Source organism: Natator depressus, chromosome 14, assembly GCF_965152275.1.
Source record: "Natator depressus isolate rNatDep1 chromosome 14, rNatDep2.hap1, whole genome shotgun sequence".
NCBI classification, from domain to species: domain Eukaryota; kingdom Metazoa; phylum Chordata; order Testudines; family Cheloniidae; genus Natator; species Natator depressus.
The window spans coordinates 40934497-40949084 of record NC_134247.1 but is presented as its reverse complement, the minus strand read 5'-3'; the positions used below and the strand labels follow the sequence as shown (position 1 = coordinate 40949084).

Below are 14588 nucleotides of genomic sequence, written 5' to 3'. Positions count from 1 at the left end.
GCTGCTCTGGGGAGGTTTAGAAGGGACGTGGTGGGTTAGTTCTAAGCGGGGGGGGGCTGGCCGGGGAGGTAATGAACTAACTGGGTTTGTTCCCAGCATGGCAGAGTCATAGAATCAGAGCGTCTGTCTGCAGGGAGAGAGCCTGGGGGGACTTGGGGAGTGACATGGACTCCAGCCCTTTATGAAACCTGCCCAATCTCCCATCTCCTCTGACAGGTTGAGGAATCGCATCCACGTGTCGCTCCAGATCGTCCCCTCTTGCAGGAGACAGGGCAGGGAAATGGCTGTGATGGAGCCAGCTCAGGTAGGGGATTTTCAGGGAGCTTGTGGTGGTGGGGGAGGGGTATTGTAGAGGGGTTAAACACACAGGGTGGGACGGGTTGTGATAAACCTGCTGGAACGTGATCAATGTGGGCCTGATTTTCTGAACAGGCCCATTAGAGGATTGGGGGGAGCGGAAACATTCCCCAATTTCTGACCAGGAAACACCCCGCTGGGCAGGGCTGGGAAAACTGACCAGACTCCCAGTGCTGAAGCCTGACCCCACTGGCCAGAGGCTGCTGTGAAGTACGAAGAGAAGCTGTCGGGATTCCTGTCCCCGTCCCCGGCTCGGAGCTCTGCTTCCCATGTCAGCCTGTGGCTGGCAGGCATGTGGGAAATGAGAAGACCCTGCCCTGCTCCGTGTGCTGTGGGGACAAGGAGCTCTCGCCGTCTCCCAGCCCCTGGAGCCTCCTGGCTGCTCTGGAGCCTCCTGGCTGCGGGGAGGATTCTGCTTCTCTCTCCGTCCTACCCCATGACTAGTGGGATTGTGGCTGGGGCAGCAGGTTCTGAGTGGGGGATTCTTGTTGTTTCAGATGCCGGTGACCTTCGAGGAAGTGGCTGTGTATTTCACCCAGGGGCAGGGAGCTCTGCTGGACCCTGCTCAGAGAGCCCTCTATAGGGACGTCATGCAGGAGAACTACGAGACGGTGACCTCGCTGGGTAAGGGATTCCTGGTCCCTTGGTTATTGGAAGCTGGGGGGGTCTGCGTGTCTCACACCGGTCAGGTTCTTCCCTCATCACGCTCCAATGAGAAGAGGGTGTCAAAACATAAGGCACATACTAAATCATCTCCACCGAACCCCCCTAGCTTGCACGGTGGAGAAGCCGTGCATTGTCCTGTCTATGTTGTTTCTCGGTCGTACACAGAATCCCTCTTCTCCCTCCTCCTTGGCAACAGCTCCAGCCATGTGGAGGGCTCTAGGCTCCACAGGTTTAGAAATAGACAGGGGTTTAACATGAGAGCTGGGTGTGCATCACAATTGCCCTCACCTCCTCAGACGTCTGCCTCCCACAAGGGGGTTAAGTGACCACGATCCCGTCCTCTTAGATTCCACTTTCCCCAGCACAGCACAGGGACAGGTGCCACCCACGGAATCTCCTTTCTGACAGACGCTCTCTCAATCCTCCACAAACCCTGATCTGGTCTGATTTCACTCCCTGCACAGGATTTCCCCTTCCCAAACCTGGCCTGATCACCCGGCTGGAACGAGGGGAAGAGCCATGGGTGCCCGATCTCCAGGCCTGTGAGGAAAGAGAGATCCCGAGAGGCTCCCACACAGGTGAGGACTGACACAGAAACCATCAGGTGAATGAAGGAAAAAGTTGAGAATCCCCAAAATGACATATTAGTAAGTGCCCTCAGTTCCTTCCTCATCTCACCCAGGGCAGGGCTGCAGGCAGCAGATATCACTGACATCGCTTCCCACGGGTCCTGTTCACTGCAGGAGTTTCCTTCCCAACTGGGAAGTGGAGGCAGAATCCAGTTGCTCCATTTCTGCAGCTTTAGTATGTTGGGTTTTCCCTCAGTTCTATTCCTCTTAATTTCTCCTCAGCAGAATGACTCCTGTCTGCATTGTCTCTCTCCCAGCAGGTGATGAGAGAGTGAGTGAGAAGAAGGAGGGGAATCAACGTCAGGAAATTCCTGGGCACGGGGAACCACAGGGGATTTTTGTGGGAAGAGCTGAAGGGAATTTTTTCCAGTGCTTGGCACAGGGAGAAGCCTGGGGAAATGGGCAGAAGTCAAAGAGGGTGCTGGGAAACCACTCAAGGGAGCAACTGGATGGATCTATTATATGTGGGGAAGGACACAGGGATCCCACAGCCCGTCAGACAACCCCCAAGGAAGACAAACGCTATGAACGCCTCGGTTATGGGAAAGGATTCATTCTGAGACCGGTCCTTCTTACGCTTCAGGCAATAAATACTGGAGAGAAAACACTTCAATGCTTGGACTGTGGGGAAAACCTCAATAACCGCTCAGATCTTACTAACCATGGGAGAAGCCACGTGGGAGAGAAACCCTCTGGGTGCCTTGAGAGCAGGAATTGTTTGAATTGGAAGTCAGCACTGATTACACATCAGAAAATCCACACAGGAGAGAGATCCCATCAGTGCTTAGACTGTGGGAAAAGTTTCACAGAAAGGCCAACCCTTCTTAAACATCAGAGAATCCACACAGGAGAGAGACCCCATAAGTGCTTGGCCTGTGGGAAAAGTTTCACAAGGAGATCAGTCCTGGTTATACATCAGAGAATACACACCGGAGAGAGACCCCATAAGTGCTTAGACTGTGGAAAAAGTTTCACAGAAAGGCCAACCCTTCTTAAACATCAGCTAATCCACACTGGAGAGAGACCCCACAAGTGCTTAGACTGTGGGAAAAAATTCGTACGGCGGTCAGGCCTAATTAAACATCAGAAAATCCACACAGGAGAGAGACCCCATCAGTGCTTAGACTGTGGGAAAAGTTTCATACAGAGGTCAGACCTTGTTAAACATCAAGCAGTCCACACCGGAGAGAGACCCCATAAGTGCTTAGACTGTGGAAAAAGTTTCACAGAAAGGCCAACCCTTCTTAAACATCAGGTAATCCACACAGGAGAGAGACCCCATAAGTGCTTGGACTGTGGGAAAAGTTTCACATGGAGATCAGCCCTGGTTACACATCAGAGATTACATACAGGAGAGAGACCCCATAAGTGCTTAGACTGTGGGAAAAGTTTCATACAGAGGTCAAACCTACTTAATCATCAGGCAACCCACAGTGGAGAGAGACCTCATAAGTGCTTAGACTGTGGAAAAAGTTTCACATGGAGATCAGCTCTGATTACACATCAGAGAATACACACAGGAGAGAGATCCCACAAGTGCTTAGACTGTGGGAAAAAATTCGTACGGAGGTCAGGCCTAATTAAACATCAGAAAATCCACACAGGAGAGAGACCCCATCAGTGCTTAGACTGTGGGAAAAGTTTCATAGAGAGGTCAGACCTTGTGAAACATCAAGCAGTCCACACCGGAGAGAGACCCCATAAGTGCTTAGACTGTGGAAAAAGTTTCACAGAAAGGCCAACCCTTCTTAAACATCAGAAAATCCACACAGGAGAGAGACCCCATAAGTGCTTGGATTGTGGGAAAAGTTTCACATGGAAATCAGCCCTGGTTACACATCAGAGAATACACACAGGAGAGAGACCCCATAAGTGCTTAGACTGTGGGAAAAGTTTCATACAGAGGTCAAACCTACTTAATCATCAGGCAACCCACAGTGGAGAGAGACCTCATAAGTGCTTAGACTGTGGAAAAAGTTTCACAGAAAGGCCAACCCTTCTTAAACATCAGCTAATGCACACAGGAGAGAGACCCCACAAGTGCTTAGACTGTGGGAAAAAATTCGTACGGAGGTTTGGCCTAATTAAACATCAGAAAATCCACACAGGAGAGACACCCCACCAGTGCTTAGACTGTGGGAAAAGTTTCATACAAAGGTCCCACCTTGTTAAACATCAAGCAATCCATACAAGAGGGAGACCATAAGACTCTTGGAAAGGTTTCAGAAACAGATTAGCCCTTCTAAAGATCAGGCCATCCACACACGCAAGAGAACCCCGTAAGTGCTTAGACTATGGAAAAATGTTTCAAATAGATGTCATCCCTTCTTTTACATCAGAGAATCCACACAGAGGAGTAACCGCATAACTGCTTAGCCTGTGAAAGACCTTGTAAATGGAGGTCAGAACTTGTTTCAAATTAAGCAATTCACACAGGAGGGACCCCATAAGTTTTTGGACCATGTGAAAAGTTTCACACAAAGATCAAATCTTATAACACTCAGAGGATCCACACAGGAGAGAGGCCCCATCAGTGCTCAGACTGGAAGAAGATAGTAGTGCTGTTGATTAATTGCTGTTAACTCGTGTGTTTAACTCAAAAAAATCCATTGTGGTTAGAAAAATTAATCTCAATGAATCACATTGTTAAACAATAGAATACCAGTTGAAATTTGTTAAATGTTTTTGGATGTTTTTCTGTGTTTTCGTATCTATTGATTTCTCTCACAACAAAGAATAGAAAGTGTACAGTGCTCACTTTATATTATTTTTTATTTCAAATATTTGTACTGTAAACATGCAAAACAAAAATAGTATTTTTCAGTTCACCTCACACAAGTGCTGTCGTGCAATCTCTTTATCAGGAAAGTGTAACTTAGAAACATAGATGATTTTAATTATATAAGTGCACTGAAAAATAAAGCAATTAAAAACTTTAGAGCCTCGAAGTCAACTCATTGCTACTTCTTCATCATCTGGACCCATGGAAAAGAAGCCCTTGAGGAATTCCACCATGATTTCAACAATTTCCATCTCACCATCAACCTCAGCCTGGACCAGTCCACACAAGAGATCCACTTCCTGGACACTATGGTGCTAATAAGCGATGGTCACATAAACGCCACCCTATACCGGAAACCTACTGACCGCTATTCCTACCTACACGCCTCCAGCTTTCATTCAGACCACACCACACGATCCATTGTCTACAGCCAAACTCTCCGATACAACCGTATTTGCTCCAACCCCTCAGACAGAGACAAATACCTACAAGATCTCTCTCAAGCATTCTTACAACTACAATGCCCACCTGGTGAAGTGAAGAAACAGATTGACAGAGCCAGAAGAGTACCCAGAAGTCACCTTCTACAGGACAGGCCCAACAAAGAAAATAACAGAACGCCACAAGCCATCACCTTCAGCCCCCAACTAAAAGTTCTCCAACGCATCATCAAGGATCTACAACCTATCCTGAAGGACGACCCATCACTCTCACAGATCTTGGAAGACAGGCCAGTCCTTGCTTACAGACAGCCCCCCAACCTGAAGCAAATACTCACCAGCAACCACACAACAGAACCACTAACCCAGGAACCTATCCTTGCAACAAAGCCCATTGCCAACTGTGTCCCCACATCTATTCAGGGGCACCATCATAGGGCCTAATCACATCGGCCGCACTATCAGAGGCTTGTTCACCTGCACATCTACCAATGTAATATATGCCATCATGTGCCAGCAATGCCACTCTGCCATGTACATTGGCCAAACTGGACAGTTTCTACGTAAAAGAATAAATGGACACAAATCAGACGTCAAGAATTATAACATTCAAAAACCAGTCGGAGAACACTTCAATCTCTTTGGTCACTCGATTACAGACCTAAAAGTGGCAATTCTTCAACAAAAAAACTTCAAAAACAGACTCCAAGGAGAGACTGCTGAATTGGAATTAATTTGCAAACTGGATACAGTTAACTCAGGCTTGAATAGAAACTGGGAGTGGATGGGTCATTACACAAAGTAAAACTATTTCCCCAGGTTTATTCCCCCCCACTGTTCCTCCACTGTCAACTGCTGGAAATGGCCCACCTTGATTATCACTACAAAAGGTTTTCTCCCCCCTCCCCCCCACCCCGCTCTCCTGCTGGTAATAGCTCATCTTAAGTGATCACTCTCCTTACCGTGTGTATGGTAACACCCATTGTTTCACGTTCTCTATGTATATAAATCTCCCCACTGTATTTTCCACTGAATGCATCCGATGAAGTGAGCTGTAGCTCACGAAAGCTTATGCTCAAATAAATTTGTTAGTCTCTAAGGTGCCACAAGTCCTTTTCTTTTGACTTCTTTTTCTGCCACTTGCTAAGACAAACAAGTTTGTTTACATTTACGGGAGCGAATGCTGCTTTGCTTCTAATTTATGATGTCACCGGAAAGTGTGAGAAGGCATTCGCATGGCCTGTTTGTAGCTGGCAGCGCAGGTATTTAAGTGCAAGATGTGCTAAACATGCCTGTGTCCCTTCATGCTTCGGCCACCATTCCAGTGGAGGATGCTCATTGAAAAAAAATAATGCATTAATTCCATTTGTGACTGAACTCCTTGAAGGAGACTTGTATGTCCCCTGTCCTGTTTTACACACATTCTGCCAAATATGTCATCATATCGAAGTCAAGGAGAATGACCTAGCACATGGGGGGACACTTTCACTGCAGATTTGACAAAACGCAAAGAAAGTAACTATCTGAGATTTCGAAAGATAGCGACAGCACTCGGCCCAAGGTTTAAGAATCTGAAGTGTCTTCCAAAATCTGAGACGGATGAGGTGTGGAGCATGCTTCCAGAAGTCTTAAAAGAGGAAGACAACTGATTGGGAAACTACAGAACCCGAACCACCAAAATAGAAAATCAGCTTTCTGCTGGTGGCATCTGACTCAGTTGAAGAAAATGAGCACATGTCGATCTGGTCTGCTTTGGATCGTTATCGATTAGAACCCGTCATTAGCATGGAGGCATGTCCTCTGGAATGGTGGTTGAAGCAGGAAGGGACCTATGACCCTTTAGAGCATCTGGCATGTAAATATCTTGCAACGCCGGCTGCAATAGTGTCACGCGAATGCCTATTTTCACTTTCAGGTGACATTGTAAACAAGAAGCGGGCAGCATTATCTCCTGCAAATTGTAACCAAACTTGTTTTTCTGAGTGATTGGCCGAACAAGCAGTAGGACTGAGTGGAGTTGTAGGCTCCAAAGTTTTACATTGTTTTATTTTTGAATGCAGTTATTTTTTGTACATAATTCTACCTTTGTAAGTTCAACTTTCATGATAAAGAGATTGCATATGGTACTTGCAGTTGGTGGATTGAAAAATACTATTTCCTTTGTTTTTTACAGTGCAAGTATTTGTAATAAAAAATATAAATTGCTCACTGTACACTTTGTATTCTGTAAAAACAACGAGGAGTCCTTGTGGAACCTTAGAGACCAACAAATTTATTTGGGCATAAACTTTTGTGAGCTATAACCCACTTCATCAGATGCATGGAGTGTATTCTGTGTTGCAATTGAAATCAATATATTTGAAAATGTATAAAACATCCAAAATATTTAAATAAATGGTATTCTGTTATTGTTTAAGAGCACGATGAATCACGATTAATTTTTTTAATTGCTTGACAGCCCTAGAACATAGTAATTGTAGTAGTCTATGTTAATCTGTAATGAGATATAGATTACCAGTATAACCAAAGGGTTTCTGTCTAGAACTGTATTTTGTTAATTCCGAAGTCAAAAGGAAATATTAACATTTAAATGAAACTTGGGTGTAATAATGTCATAGTATATATTTCTCTTTTTAAAGTTTGTGGTAAACTGTCTGTGAATGGCTTTATGGATAATTACCTTATGTTAATCCATGTAGTTTTATTACCTGTGATGTTTGGGAAATAGGAGGTTACTTCGAAAACCTATTGTTCACCCAAGGACTGCCTGCTGTCGAGAGGCTGCAAAAACGTCTATATAAACGCTTGGGACCTGATCCTTTTATCTCAGATCTTCTTAAGCTTTATTCAGGGGGAGTTTGAGTCGTAAGACTGAGATCTCCAGTCCTCTCTGGACCTCCCAGATATTGGACATTGGACTAGAACGTGATGAAATGATTCTGAAAAGGACTCTTTTCAATTTAACGCGCCATCTCGATGGTGAAACTAACCTAAGGACTCTATTCGCGTTTGTATGTCTAATGACCTTTTAGCCAATACTGTCTTTTCTTCTTTTAATAAATCCTAGTTTAGTTAACAAGAATTGGCTGTAAGCGTGTATTTGGGTAAGAACTGAAGTATTCATTAACTTGGTGGGTAACATGTCTGATCCTTTGGGTTTGGTAGAATTCTTTATATGATGAAGATTTTCAGGAATCCCCATCAGAATCTCAGAGGACATTTTCCCACATCAGGTATCGTTAAAGACCTGCCTCTGTTGCCACTCTGTCAAATCAGTTATTTTGTTACAGCATCTCCCATACCATGAAGGTTTACAGAGCTGAATGATGCCTCATGCCTGTGCCAGGTAACTTTCAGTGAAATTAGCCTGTAATTAAATTCCAAAGTTAATTCCCATTAAACTTGACAGCAATTTCCTCCCTTGTACTCCTGGGCAGCCTCCTCTGGGAACCACCGTGTGAGCTCGATGAGCCCAGGACAGATGGCAAGTCAGACAGATCGAAGTTTGATGCTCTTCACAGAAGTTTTGGAGCCTCCTGGTGTTCCCCACACACCCCGTCCCCTCCTGCTCCTTTTGCTGCCTGTAAACTCAGCCGCTTGGTGATTTCTACCATGTTTGCCAGCTGCCTGTTCAGCCTGACGTTTCTGTGTTGCTCAGTTCCTGAGGGCAGGAGACGGCTGTATCGGATCCCTCCCAGCACTGGCTGACATCCCGACACGCCAGAGTGACAGCTTCTGTGAACTACTCCAGACAGACGGGACATGGAGCTTCCTCCTGGAGACTTTCCAGGGGGTTCTCTGTGGCCATGGCTCCCTCTGGACCATTTAGTGAAAAATGTACCACTAGGGCTCTGGTCTTGCAATGAGAGGCATCCCCCTGTGAGGATGAGCTCTGGAAGGGGTTAGCTAGGGAGGTGGCGGAATCTCCTTCCTTAGAGCTTTTTAAGATCAGGCTTGACAAAGCCCTGGCTGGGATGACTTAGTTGGGGATTGGTCCTGCTTTGAGCAGGGGGTTGGACTAGATGACCTCCTGAGGTCCCTTCCAACCCTGATCTTCTACAATTCTATGAGCCTGCAGGAGCAGGATTTGTGTGTCTAAGGCGGGATAGTCAGGCTTGGTAGAATTCTTTTTTTTTTTAATATATATTTTTAAGCAATTTTATATTTATTGATTTAAACATTCACAGTTGCACAAAAATCTGGGTTTTTAGCATTTCATTCCAATTGTCCTCCATTTAAATGTTCACAGTGGTGGGAGATTTAGGGCGGGCTTAGACAATATTTGGGTCAGACAATAACTGTGTAATGACAGTAGAGACAGATTCCAAAAGTTAAAGCGTCACAACCATTAAAATAGAGAATGTCAACATCACATGTCCAAATACATGGCTTCTCCACCTTGCAAGCGAGGGGGGTCGGGTGGGGATGATTTAGTATGTGCCTTGCGGGGGAGGGATAGCTTAGTGGTTTGAGCATTAGCCTGCTAAACCCAGGGTTGTGAGCTCAGTCCTTGAGGGGGCCATTTAGGGATATGGGGAAAAAAAATCTGTTGGATGATTTAGTTGGGGATTGGTCCTGCTTTGAGCAAGGGGTTGGATTAGATGATCTCCTGAGGTCCCTTCCAACCCTGAGATTCTATGATTAGGTTTTGATACCCTGGTCTCATTGCAGGGTGATAAGGGAAAAACCTAACCAGTGTCAGACATGAAAACAACACCGGCCCTCCAGCTTCCAATAACCAAGGGGCCAGGAATCCCTTATCCAGCGAGGTCACAGTCTTGTTGTTCTCCTGCATGATGTCCCTGTAGAGGGCTCTCTGAGCGGGGACCACCAGAGCTCCCTGCCTCTTGGTGAAATACACAGCCACCTCCTCGAAGGTCACCGGCATCTGAAACAAGAGTCCCCCACTCAGCACCTTCTGCCCCAGCCACAATCCCGCTAGTCAAGGGGGAGGAGGGCTAGAGAAGCAGAATCCTCCCCACACCCTGCTCAGAGCAGCCAGAACTTCAGGGGGGGTGGGAGAAGGTGAGCTCCTTGTCCCCCCAGCACAGGGAGCAGGACAGGGTCTTCTCATTTCCCACAGGCTGACACGGGAAGCAGAGCTCTGAGCCAGGGACGGGGACAGGAATCGCGACAGCTTCCCTTCGTATTTCACAGCAGCCTCTGGCCAGTGGGGTCAGGCTCCAGCACTGGGAGTCTGGTCAGTTTTCCCAGCCCTGCCCAGGAGGCTGTTTCCTAGTTCAGAAATGGGGGAATGTTTCCCTTCCCTACACCACCAATGGGCCTGTTCAGAAAATCAGGCCCAGGCTGATCATGTTCCAGCGGGTTTATCACACCCCGTCCCACACCCCGTCCCTCTACACTACCCCTCCCCCACCACCAAAAGCTCCCTGAAAATCTCCTACCTGAGCTGGCTCCATCACAGCCATTTCCCTGCCCTGTCCCCTGCAAGACGGGACGATCTGGAGCGAAACATGGACGTGATTCCTCAGTCTGTCAGAGGAGCAGGGCGATTGGGCAGGTTTCACAAGGGGCTGGAGTCTATGTCACTCCCTGAGTCCCCCCAGGCTCCCTCCCTGCAGACAGACGCTCTGATTCTATGACTCTGCCATGCTGGGAACAAACCCAGTTAGTTCATTACCTCCCCGGCCAGCCCCCCCCCCGCTTAGAACTAACCCACCACGTCCCTTCTAAACCTCCCCAGAGCAGCATCTCCAAGCCAAACGCTGGAAAAAGAGCAGATCAAAGGAGTCACTTCAGGGTACTGCCCCACAGTGTATTGTGATCCCCTCTAGCTCTCCCCAGTCTCCCTCAGTAGTGCGGTGCTCAGCAGAGCGAGCAACTGGCTTTTCCTCTCTCAGCTCCTGCCCTTGTTCCCAGGAGAGCTGTCTGCCCCGGGGGTGCAGGGAATGGATCTGGGCGGGGCTGGGAGCTGGGAACCTCCCTCCCCACTTCTTGCTGCTGCTGCCCTTCAAGTCTCTCCGCTCTCCCTTTTTATCATCTTCCCTCGTTGTGGGCGAACGGGTGACTGTCCCATTGCCATGGGCCTCTGCTCTCATCAGGCAGCTCAGCCACTGACACTGGTAATGGGGGTTGAACCCGGCTGTGACACGGAGGGCAGCAGCTCTGGGACTCGCAGACACAGGGAATCCCCTCCCCACGTAGGCCAAACTCCCCAACCAGTCCCTGAAAGGGGCCCTTTGTGCAGCATCACTTTCCTGTCCGGCCCCAGCCCCTTCCCCAGGTTTCTCCATCACTTGCAGGTTCAGGCTCAGGGGCTGGTGTGGTCAGAGTGGTTCCAGCTACTGGAGAAAGTGCCCCTGGGCTGGTCTCAGAGGGGTGTGATGAAGCGGGAATGTTCTTAATGTTTTTTCTGAATACTGTGTGTGTGCCTCAGTTTCCCCATGTGTTACACAAGTATCAAGCTGGTGGGATACAGGGGTGTGATCATTGCAGAGACCTCTAGAGGGCAGGTGTGACGGCAGAGTGGCTGCCTGGGCGTAGAGAATGGCCAAAATTCTCTATCCTGGCAAGTGATGGCCAGAGCCCGTCCTCTGCAGGGAGCCAGCCAAAGGTGTTGGAGAACAAAGAGAGAGGGGGATGCCAGGTGATCTGTTTTCCTGGGAAAGAGAGAAAGTACAGGGGAGGGGCAACTGGGTGTCAGTGAGGTTGGGGGCCTGGAAGTGGGTCAGTCTCCTGGTTTAGGACTCAGCGGGGAGAGCCCAGGACTCAAGACTCTGGATTCCCCCCAAGCCAGACTTTTCTGAATGCTCCTAATTTCTGCGCTAACAAGCTCTGTTCTATGCCGCCTTCCCAGCGACCAATAAACCCTTCTGTTTTCCAAGCTGGCTGAGAGTCACAGCTGACTGCGGAGGTGGGGTGCACGGCCCCTGTAAGGAGCATGTCAGGCTTCTCCTTAGGCTGCTCCTGGGGTTCAGACTGGGGCTATGCACCCTCCATGGGCTCCGGGGCTGGAGAGGCTGGGGCCACACACTCAGTGGAGGGGGGGTTGGGGGTGCTCAGGGGTTGGGGTCCTGTCCCTACAGTGGGAGGGGGGCTCATCCCCCACCAGCTGTACCCATTTTTATCCCCGGCTCCTAGTCCCAGGCAGGGGGCCTGAAACAATCTGTACGGAGGGGTGGAGGGTGGGAGGGGGAAGCACTGAGAGCCATTGAACCAAACTGTAAAGCCTGGATAGGATGGAAACCCCTTCAAGCCAGGGGGTGCGGCAGGGCCCCGCTAGCCTAGATCCAGCACCTGTGCTGCTCCCCCTCCCTGATTGTGCCCCTGGGCCCCGCTCCTTCCCCGGCCCAGGATGGGGCACCCCACCCTGCATTCACTTTGGCCTCAGCCCACCTTCTGCCCCTCCCTATTTGCCCCCCTCAGATCTCCCTGAGCTGCAGCCTCCGTCCACACCAGCCCAGCCAGGGGCAGGGAAACAAAGCAGCACATGGGGTGGGGGCAATCCCCAATGCCCGCAGAGATTCCATTCCCCCACACTCATGCAGAATAGGGAGCTTCAAAAGTTTTCCTCCCTGCACCTTGCGCTGGGGAGCTGAGGACAGATTCCTGAGCAGGATTCCCAACCCCATGGCCTCTGGAAAGGTTTAAGGGGGATTCCCTCCCATCCGCAGGGCCTGAGGAGCCGCAGGAATTTCCCCAAAGCCCTGGGGGGAACTGGCAAGCAACAGGGGATTCCCCCCAACTCCTGGGGACTGGGGAGCCATTTCCTCCCTGCCCCCAGGGAAATTCCCAAACATTCCCAAGCTCTGGAGAGCTACTTGGGATTCCCCCCTTTATCCATGGGCCCTTGGGAACTCCAGAGGTCCCAGACACACATGACAACTGGGGAACTGAGGGGGATCCCACGACGCCCACGGGCAGTGGGGAACCGTAGGGCATTCCCCAGTGCCCAGGAAGAGTGGGGAGCGGTGGGCCCACGAGGACTGGGGACCATTGGTGGACTCCCCCACTCCGTTGGTGGCGGCTTGCGAGCCCTGGTCTACACTACGAGTTTAGGTCGAATTTAGCAGCGTTAGGTCGATTTAATGCTCTATCTGTCCACACGACCAACCCTGTTTTGTCGACTTAAAGGGGTCTCAAAATCGACTTCTGTACTACTCTCTAGCGAGGGGATTAGTGCAAAAATCAACCTTGCTGGATCGAATTTGGGGTAGTGTAGATGCAATTCGACGGTATTGGCCTCTGGAAGCTATCCCAGAGTGCTCCATTGTGACCACTCTAGACAGCACTTTCAACTCAGATGCACTAGCCAGGTACACAGGAAAAGCCCCGGGAACTTTTGAATTTCATTTCCTGTTTGATCAGCGTGGCGAGCTCCGCAGCACAGGTGGCCATGCACTCCCCCCAGAGTCGCAAACGAGCTCCAGCATGGACCGAACGGGAGACACTGGATCTGATTGCTGTATGGGGAGAAACATCTGTGCAGGCAGAACTCCCATCAAAAAGACGAAATGCTAATATATATGCCAAAATCGCACAGGGCATGGTGGACAGAGGCTACACCAGGGACACACAGCAGTGCCGCGTGAAAATTAAGGACCTCAGGCAAGCCTACCAAAAACAAAGGAGGTAAACGGTCGCTCCAGGTCAGAACCTCAGACATGCTGCTCCTACGATCAGCTGCATGAAATTCTAGGGTGGGGGCCCACTACCCCACTACTGTCCGTGGAGACCTGCAAGGGGGGAGTCTCACGCAACAGGGAGGAGGATTTTGTGAATGAGGAAGAGGAGGAGGAGGAGGAGAGTACACAGCAGGCAAGCGGAGAAACCATTCTCCCCGGCAGCCTGGAACTTTTCACCACACTGGAGCCAATACCCTCCCAAGACGTGCTCCCGGACCATGAATCCGGAGAAGGCACCCCTGAATAACCACCTGCCCTCCTCTCATAGTTCCATATCCTCCTCACCCAGATGCCCAGGAATGGCAGGGGAAGGGGAGGCTCCGGGAACCCAGCCACTCCACCCCAGAGGATTGCCCAAGCGACAGCAGTCTGGCATAAATTAAGTTTTGATTTGTAGTGTGGCCTTGTCCTTCCCTCCTCCCCCACCCCACCCGGGCTATCTTGTGAGGTATCTCCCTATTTTTTAAATCAATTAATAAAGAATACATGGTTTTGAAACAATAGTGACTTTATTTCCTTTGCAAGCTCTGATTGAAGGGGGGAGGGTGGTTGGCTTACAGGGAATTAGAGTCAACCAAGAGGGTGGGTTTGCATCAAGGAGAAACAAACACAACTGTCACACTGTAGCCTGGCCAGTCATGAAACTGGTTTTCAAAGCTTCTCTGATGTGCAGTACGCCCGGCTGTGCTCTTCTAATTGCCCTGGTGTCTGGCTGCGCAAAATCGACTGGCAGGCGATTTGCCTCAACCTCCCACCCCACCATAAATGTCCCCCCTTACTCTCACAGATCTTGTGGAGCACACAGCAAGCAGCAATAACAATTGGAATATTAGTTTCACTGAGGTCTAACCTAGTAAGCAAACAGCGCCAGCAAGCTTTTAAAGGTCCAAATGCACACTCTACCACCATTCTGCACTTGCTCTGCCTATAGTTGAACTGCTCCTTACTACTGTCCAGGCTGCCTGTGTACAGCTGCATGAGCCATGGGAGCAAGAGGTAGGCTGAGTCTCCAAGGATAACTATGGGCATTTCAACATCTCCAACAGTAATTTTCTGATCTGGGAAGTCC

General features: G+C 49.3%; 1 protein-coding gene across 3 annotated transcripts in view; it reads left to right on the top strand.

Moving 5' to 3' along the window:
- Positions 1-220: 220 nt before the first annotated feature.
- LOC141998431 (uncharacterized) overlaps positions 221-14588 on the top strand; it is a 51759-nt gene continuing 37391 nt past the window's right edge. Inside the window, exons 1-4 of one of the 3 annotated variants that reach the window (XM_074971252.1) lie at positions 221-304; positions 855-981; positions 1488-1601; positions 1913-5782. In XM_074971252.1, coding sequence (XP_074827353.1) covers positions 281-304; positions 855-981; positions 1488-1601; positions 1913-3858 — 2211 coding nt within the window. In that variant the 5' untranslated portion in view covers positions 221-280 and the 3' untranslated portion in view covers positions 3859-5782. Of the gene's footprint in view, positions 305-854; positions 982-1487; positions 1602-1909; positions 5783-14588 lie in introns of those variants that run through there. The other 2 variants (XM_074971257.1, XM_074971253.1) reach the window with 2 other exon arrangements.